The sequence below is a fragment of the Melopsittacus undulatus genome, chromosome 6, assembly GCF_012275295.1.
Source record: "Melopsittacus undulatus isolate bMelUnd1 chromosome 6, bMelUnd1.mat.Z, whole genome shotgun sequence".
Taxonomy (NCBI): domain Eukaryota; kingdom Metazoa; phylum Chordata; class Aves; order Psittaciformes; family Psittaculidae; genus Melopsittacus; species Melopsittacus undulatus.
The window spans coordinates 45,856,763-45,864,879 of NC_047532.1; the positions used below are offsets into that span (position 1 = coordinate 45,856,763).

An 8,117-nucleotide genomic window follows, 5' to 3' on the forward strand; every position below is an offset into this window, starting at 1 on the left:
GTCTGTAACACTGTCACACAGAAACAGCCTCTAGCGCTTCAAGATCACCATCTACTGTAGAAACAGCCTCTGAAATCCCTGACAAAAGAGGAACGGTGTAGAGCCAGGCCTGCTCAGCCCAGCAGCAGCTGCCACTTCTGCTTTCCATGCCAGACTGAGCCTGGTCAGCCATAGCACCTCCCCAGTGAGAGACACCCCCCAAGACTCATATATTTACAACCTAAGTGAATATAGAAGTATTTTATTGAACATTCAAACTTCATTAAGACATGTGCAATATGGCAAATTTTACTGGGTTTAACCCTAACTAAGACAATACTATGATTGCTTGCTTGCTGGGGCTTAGCAACAGGGTCCAAATCACACTTACCACTAATTAAATACTTTATTGAATAAATACATATGAAACAAAAACGCATTTTAATGCTCTTATAAAAGTTTAGAGATTTTGAAAGGCCTTTCCAATTCAATCTGAAGTGTAAGTACATATAATAAAGGAAGATAGGCTAGTTTAACATAATTGGCTGACTTTATACAGCACTTATATCTTTTAGTCCATAAGTAAATTATTAAATGATAAAGAACATCTAATACAACCACTTCTATGGAACTAGGAAATAAATTTCTAATAAAGAAAAAATTTACAGACCCCATGACTTTCCACCCAACCCCAACAGTCTAACCCTAAAGTGGATAAAGCCAATGGCTTTCCCCACAAGAGCTCACGACAAAAAGTCGCTTCTCTTATCAAAATTCTGTATTTCTGATCCGTAATGAGCATTGAGACAAGATTCAATATATCCCCAAAGAAAGAAGCACAATGCACGTTGTGAATCGCCTATTCAGCAACAGCGAGCACTGTCAAACCACCTCATCCCAGGGATTAAATGAGATCAGCCACATTCATCGGCATCTCCTCCACTGTAGTATTGTAGAAAGTCTCAATGTCTCGCAGAATCCTCTTGTCCTCTTCAGTGACAAAATTTATAGCCACACCTTTTCTGCCAAAACGACCACCACGACCAATTCTGCACAAAACCAGAATGCATTTACACAGATGTTAACTAATCCACTGCAAATGTTTTCAAGATCCACTCATCATTATCTGCTGCTGCTGCTCTGGTATCTGCCACTGGCCAGGTTATACTGTATGTACAGGACCAGCTGCTACCAAAGCCCTCAGGTCAGAAAAACACAGCAGTACAAGAGTGTCCATCCTATGGAGAGCAGCAGAGCAGACAAGGTTATGAATTTGCCTGCAAATTAAGAATTTAATGGTATTGTGGGATCAAGTCCTGACTGCACCTCTCCCCCCTCTTCAGCCAGTACATCTGAACCCTGCATCCAGAGAAGCTGTTATTCACAAACCAGGCTGTTCCCATGCTTATTCAATTATAAGCAGTAACAAGGACAGCATACTTGAGAATTCTAATTAAACTTATCTGCAGTGCGAAAACTTAGGGTTTGTACTTTTTGTTCAACAGAAATCTAAACTCAACATTGTTTAAGCCCAAGTTGGTCCCTTACACATGTGTGCATACAGTTCAGTTACACCCACTATCAGTTCTACCTTGCTGCAGGCTGCACAATGAAGTGCCTTGTCCAAGAGCTAAATATGCAGAACTGGCTCACAAAGCTTAGCAAACAAGTGTGACGAAAAAAACCCCAAAACTTGCTCTTTAAACTGTGACCATAACAAATCCACATCCTAAATGATGTCAAGGCTGTATGAGCACTATCTTGTGTCATCAACTGCTGCTATCAACTTCTGTATTTTTTTACATCAAGTAACAAAGTACAGTTTACTTAAGGACACTCACTACAAGCAGTTAACCAAACCTAGGCCAACAAAACTCAGATTACTATTAGAAGACACACACCACAAAGAATCCTACTGTTTAAGAGAAGCCACCAAGAGCACAGAAGGTACTAGGAGCCTGAACACAGATGGGCCTCAAAAAATTGAGGCAGTTCTTTAACTGCTGGTTTGCCAACAGCGTTAAGGTTTGGTCACCAAGCAGCAGCAGCAACTGAAGATTAGCTAGGACCTGTACACATGGGAGCTACACTGCTGTCAAAATGCTATGTCAGTAAATGGGCATTGTAATTCTACTCCATGACCTATGTGACGAAAGTAGTTCAGTAGCTGGCAATTTTCCTCAGATCTCAGCTATCACTGAATCCATCAGATGTCTAAGTTTTCCCACTGCTTTGCTTTATTGTTCCAAGTCCTGCTCCTTCCTCTGTTGAGAATCAAAGCTGTGCAAAGTCAAGGCTTTTTAAAGCTGAAGCACCAATGGTGTTAGTGTACAGATATGCATGACACTCCTGTTACTGGCAATGACTAAAGACAGAAACAGGTGAGGTTTGGTGCCGATTCTGCAGAGGACATGATACTCTGCATTGCACACCAAGTAGAGGATAGAACCAACTAACCTGTGAATGTAGTTTTCACGATTGGTTGGCAGGTCATAGTTTATAACCAACGACACTTGCTGCACATCAATGCCACGAGCCTGAAAAGCAATAGAGAGTCAGTCACTCAAGTCACAGGCTATAGGTGAAGTTACTTATTCCATGCTTTTGTTGGCCACATGGTTAGTGATGAACTACAACTGTGTAGCCCATAGTGGAGCGTAGTCTTTACTCTTCCAAGAAGCTCCAAGTAGTTCAGGCTACAAGAACCTTCACCAAATTATGAAGCTTTTGGCACCAGCTTTAAATAAATGTCTTGAGTAGAAGAGAATGCTCACCAGCAAGTCAGTGGTGATCAGGACACGGCTGGATCCTGATCTGAACTCTCTCATGATAACATCCCGCTCCTTCTGGTCCATGTCGCCATGCTGTAGAATTATAAAAACCCTGTAAATACTACAGTTCCAATACTCCAGACTGGGATACCTCTCAAAAACCAGTCATGTATGAAACCCAGCGTCCCTACCTGCCGTGGGAACAAAGCAGGTAGGGATAGAAGGAACATTTTTCTTTAAGCAGGGGGAACGATAATACAGCACTGCACAGCTATATCATAACTTTCCTGCTTTTCACTCACAGCTCGTTATAATTTGGTTTTCAGTACATGCACAACGTCTCAGAAGTTACGTGTAAGCATCAATCCTTACCAGAGCTGAGACGGTGAAGTCCCGAGCATGCATTTTCTCAGTAAGCCAGTCTACTTTTCTCCTTGTATTCAGGAAAATAACAGCCTGTGTAATGGTCAGCGTCTCATACAAATCACAGAGAGTATCGAGCTTCCACTCCTGAACAGAACAGAGAGGGTCAGGAACTGCACTGTGCCACTGACAGTTCAGACATAACAAGAATCCCAAACAAAGGCTAAAAATCAAAAGCAATAACCAATTATCCATGCCCTAGTTAAGAGTTATATCCCATAAAACCTGAAGTTGGAACACACTAATTAAAACTTCTGCATCAACTGTTGCACCAAATCTTAAGACACAGGACAGCGGACATTAAGAAAGAGGTCCACCCTAGTCTTTTTTGATTCAGTGCAGTTCTTCTTCTTCTTGCATGTACTCTGCTAGCATTACTACAGAAACCAAAGCTCACCCTTGGTTTCTGCAATTTTAGCACAGTGCTATAACAAGAAGGTGAGAGAACCTAACTCTTACAGGCAGAGCAAGTACAACTGATACCAACCTCTCTTTCAACATTAATGTAGAACTGCTTGATACCCTCCAGAGTCAGCTCTTCCTTCTTCACCAAAATACGTATGGGATCTCTCATGAACTTTTTGGTCACTTCCAACACATCCATTGGCATTGTAGCCGACAGCAACACAACCTAGAATGAATTACTTTGTGTTAGTATATACTTAAGGACACCAGTTTTAAGACAATTCTGCAATTTTCAGCTACACTAACTAAACCTGCATCTATCAATTTAACCACATAGGTACTTTTTTACCTGAATGTTTGTGCTTAACTTTTGGAAGATTTCATAAATCTGATCCTTAAATCCACGGCTCAACATTTCATCAGCTTCATCCAGAACGAACATTTTGATCCATTTAGGCGCTATATAAGAAAAAAACAGGAGTATCTCTTAAGTTTCAGAAACACTACTTTTATTAACACCCCTCTGCTTTAAGACTAAACTTCCCAGTACAACTCTATAATGACAACAAATGTATTACTTAAGCTCCTACATGGTGTGAAATTTATACTGAAATTTGTTATTAAGAGCAAAATAAAATTCATACTTACAAAGGTAGCGTCTGTTTAACATATCAAACACACGCCCTGGAGTCCCAACCACAATGTGAGGAGCCTCAGCCTGAAGTTTTTGCATTTCATTGCGGACATTTGTACCACCAATACAAGCATGGCATGTTGCTCCCATGTAGTCACCAAGAGCCAGAATTACCTTTTGAATCTAAAAATAAAGCCCTTTTGTTAGTAGCAGTTCCTAGTACATTGAAGACTAAGCCCTATTACCATTGGTGCTTACAGACTTTGGAACTCAAGAGAGCAAACAAGGACAATGTGTCTCTTATGGTCGGAACAGGGAGCTGGTGATAATGGTTTTGCCCAGCTGCTTATTACTGAAGTTGTTTACTAGAAAGCTGAAGTCAGAGGTGTATTTAAATTTTTGTCCTGATTAGTTGCACTAACTAAAAAAGTGACCGTAATGCATCCATTGGCAGTAGTTAAAAAAGCAGGTACTCTGCTTTTCAACTGTTTCAACTTTTCAAGTTTCCAACTATCAAGGTCTGCATATTAAGCACTTACAGAAAGATCATGAAAAGAGTGTCTAAGTGCATTGCTATATGCCAGGTTTCAAGCATGTCTAACCTCACCCATCTTCAGAGTAAAGGCTGAACATTCTGATCACAGGCTCTTGTTCCACAGATCTGCCTTATACATAAAAAAAGAAAAATCTTTCCTGTCTTTTATTGTGTTTAGCTTTACCTTCAAGAATCTTCACAACAGCACTGGTATCTCAGTATCTAGTTCAAGACAATAGGAAGTTGCAGACATGCAGTAACACCGTCCAGAAAACATCACAAAAATATATGTGACCACATATACCTGCAGTTCCATGTTGCACAACTGCACACAAATTCAAGTAACTTTAAAAAAGTATGTTTTCTTTCCACTCGGAACACTGTGATAAAAGCTTTTGTATTTTGTTTTTCTGCTGAAGATACCCCCTCAGAAGTATACACAGCACTACAGCTGGCTCCTGCATCCCTGCCCCAGCACACCCTCCACATGCACCAACTCCTTTTTTGAGCGGGCAGAGAACTTTTGAGACAGAAGCCAGTTTATATCCCCCATGACTCAACACACGAAGGGTTCTGAATGGATATTACCTACAGCCCCTTAAGTAATCCATTTGTCTCACAGTTGTGAAACCTGAAACCTATGCAACACACAAGCAGTTTTTTATTTTAACTACACTATCAATACCTGTTGAGCCAGTTCTCTGGTAGGGGCCAATACTAGTGCTTGGGTCTCCTTGAGGTCAATCTCCAACTGCTGCAGGATGGAAATAGCAAATGTGGCTGTCTTGCCAGTACCTGACTGAGCTTGAGCAATCACATCATACCCTAAAAAAAGTAGGATACACATTTACTGCTCCCACACAGGTTATTCATGTTTTCCAGTTTATTTTATCCCCTTTAAAATAAGTGATCAGTATTAAAAGAGTTCTCTCCATCTCAGGTCAGTCCCGAAAGATGGTGTACCATCATATCACTTTTTTTAGTAAGGATTAAGAATAAGTATTGCACCATAAAATTCACCCATGCATGTATTTTACATTTTCCCAATTATAGAATGCTGGTAATAAATGAATCACCCACATACCTTTGATGCATGGAATAATAGCTCTCTGCTGAATAGCTGATGGCTTCTCAAAACCATAAGCATAAATGCCCCTCAGAAGGGATTCTTTTAAATTCATATCATCAAAATTGTCAACAATCTCATTCCAATTGCTCTGTAATAAAGGAATAAATACAAAATATAAAATCCAAGACTGATCTCTGTCAGTGACTATAAATTCTCTAAGTCAGTTCTCATGTGCTTACCTCAATGACACCATCGGGGTCCATTCCCTCTGGGCCGCCATGGTCTCTGTCACCAAACAGAACAAGCTGTTAAATACAGTAGCAACACACAGAGACAAGTCGACATCTTGGCTGCCAAAAGCCGTATCTGAAACCCGGGACAGATCATCATAGCAGGTGCTCTGGTATTTTGCCAGTGGCTGAACTCCTACTCTCTCCCCATTGGATGAGGTGCCACTAACCCAAATCCTCAGCTCTCCACGTGACAGGAGCCTTCTTGCCACAGCGGGGCTCACAGCAAAATTCAGACTTAAGAAAAACCTATCAGAAAAATATGGCTCAATCCTAAGCTAACAGACTAGACCTAAAAAAAAACTTCCAACCCAAACACCTAGCGGGCTAGACAACAACCGCATAACCCAGCGTACAGCGCCCCCCTCAAGAAGGCATCCTTATAGGGCGGGGGCGTGCACGCTGGTCCCGCAGTTGTGGGCAGGGAGCGGGGCAATGGCTGCCGCTGCGCACTCTTAAGCCAGCTCAGCCGCAGCGCCTGCCGTGAAGGGGGGTGACGGGAGAAGGGGGGCGGGCTCCAGGCTCCGCTGCGGCTCCCCTCCGCCCCGCCCTAACCAACTCTCGCGAGAGCTCCACCCCTGGGATTGCGCAAATTAGACACTGCGCGCAGGCGGAGGAAGGAGCCGGTCGCCAGCCCAGGGTGCCGCGCCCTCCCCCCTCCCCGAGAAAATGGTCTCGCCCTCAACCAGGGCTGCAAACGCGGGGCAAACCAACGGCAGAGGGCAGGCGGGGGAGACGGGTTTAAGAACAAAATTCCTCAACAACGCGCTCAAGCTTTTAGTCACCACATAGCTCAGTATGTGAGAATAAATTGAAAATAGCCATTTTCTTTTTTTTTCCAGGGGTGAAGATTGTTAAAAATCAACAACCCCCCCCCCCAAAGAATGGAACTTAAAATCCTTGTCGAAACGCGAGTAAGGAGAGAAATGCGACCGAAACGTCTAGAAGAGGGAGGGTCCAGGGCACCCGGGCTGTATAACCGCAGCGCCAAGCCGCCCTCAAAGCTCTCGCCTCGAACGTGCAGGCACCCCCCCCCCCCAGGCACATCCTCTCTCTTCTTTTCCTCTCCCGGGCCGCCTCCGCCAAACCCACTGAGTCCCTTCACGAGGAAGGGGCCTAAGGCCTTTGCACGCCGCGCCATACCTGCTATAATCCGCGGAGCCGCCTGACATGTTCCGATCACCAGCTCTGTCCACAACTGAAAAGGAAAGCCCTCCGCCGAGGCCGGTTTATATATCCGCCGTGCTGCCGGACTCGTTTTCTCCTGCTCTGCGCATGGATATACACCTCACGCCACAGAAAAAAAAATACACGAATCCCCCCATCTGAGCCCCCTTCCCAAGCGATACCACTCACTACTCTGTTTGAGGTACTCTGAAGGAGGTTTCTGAACCGATCGAGGCCAAGAGGTCAGACGAAGATAGAGCTACTTTTTTTTTCCTCAGGGAGCGGAAGGATATTGCACCACTGACTGCGTGACAGTACCCGGCTCCTTCCTCCCGCTCTGCCTCCCCTGCCCCCCCTCACTCGTTCTGCGCACGGGGTTTACTGCTCCGGCCCCTGCTGCAGCACGGGGGAGGGGGAGTGCGGCGCGGGCGGGAATGGGAGCGGAGGGGGCGCGGGGGAGCCGGGCCTGGCGGGGCAGGCAGCCTGGCGGGGCAGGCAGCCTGGCGGAAGGGTGACGGCGTGGGCAATGAGGCAGCTCTCGGTGCGGATGGAGCGGCTCTGTCATGTTTGCGTTTCTCCCGCTATGTCGGTTATTTTTAAAGCCCCGCTGCCTGGAGTCAGGATGGCAGAGGCGAGCCATCTCTCGAGAGGGAGGCCAGGCCTGGAGCCTGGGCCGTGGAGTTCGCCCTTCCCCTCCGCTCCCCTCGAAATGGCTCCTTCTTCTCTGCCAGGCTAAACAACCCGAATTCTCCCTCCTCGCTTTCTGGTGAGGGGCAGGAAGGGGCTGAGTCTGGGCTAGTTAGCGAGGGGCCGCGGATCAGTGAGGTGAGGGTGAAAGATGGTG

The 8,117-nt window shown here is 45.0% G+C and overlaps 1 protein-coding gene and 3 non-coding genes across 4 annotated transcripts; all 4 read right to left on the bottom strand.

The window, feature by feature from the left end:
- Window positions 1-223: 223 nt before the first annotated feature.
- On the bottom strand, window positions 224-7,376 carry EIF4A2 (eukaryotic translation initiation factor 4A2). Its single transcript, XM_005146934.3, has 11 exons — window positions 7,250-7,376; window positions 6,056-6,101; window positions 5,832-5,964; window positions 5,433-5,572; window positions 4,227-4,395; window positions 3,928-4,037; window positions 3,661-3,804; window positions 3,123-3,260; window positions 2,754-2,843; window positions 2,437-2,516; window positions 224-1,028 (listed from the first exon to the last, which is right to left on the bottom strand). Exons 1-11 carry the CDS (start codon window positions 7,276-7,278, stop codon window positions 884-886), a joined length of 1,224 nt encoding a protein of 407 aa, XP_005146991.1. The 5' UTR covers window positions 7,279-7,376; the 3' UTR covers window positions 224-883.
- Window positions 2,918-3,043, bottom strand: LOC115946176 (small nucleolar RNA SNORA63). Its single transcript, XR_004080286.1, has one exon. It is a non-coding gene; the product is annotated as a small nucleolar RNA SNORA63 (small nucleolar RNA).
- LOC115946179 (small nucleolar RNA SNORA81) lies at window positions 3,435-3,613 on the bottom strand. The gene has a single exon (XR_004080289.1). It is a non-coding gene; the product is annotated as a small nucleolar RNA SNORA81 (small nucleolar RNA).
- LOC115946180 (small nucleolar RNA SNORD2) lies at window positions 5,652-5,723 on the bottom strand. The gene has a single exon (XR_004080290.1). It is a non-coding gene; the product is annotated as a small nucleolar RNA SNORD2 (small nucleolar RNA).
- Window positions 7,377-8,117: the final 741 nt, after the last annotated feature.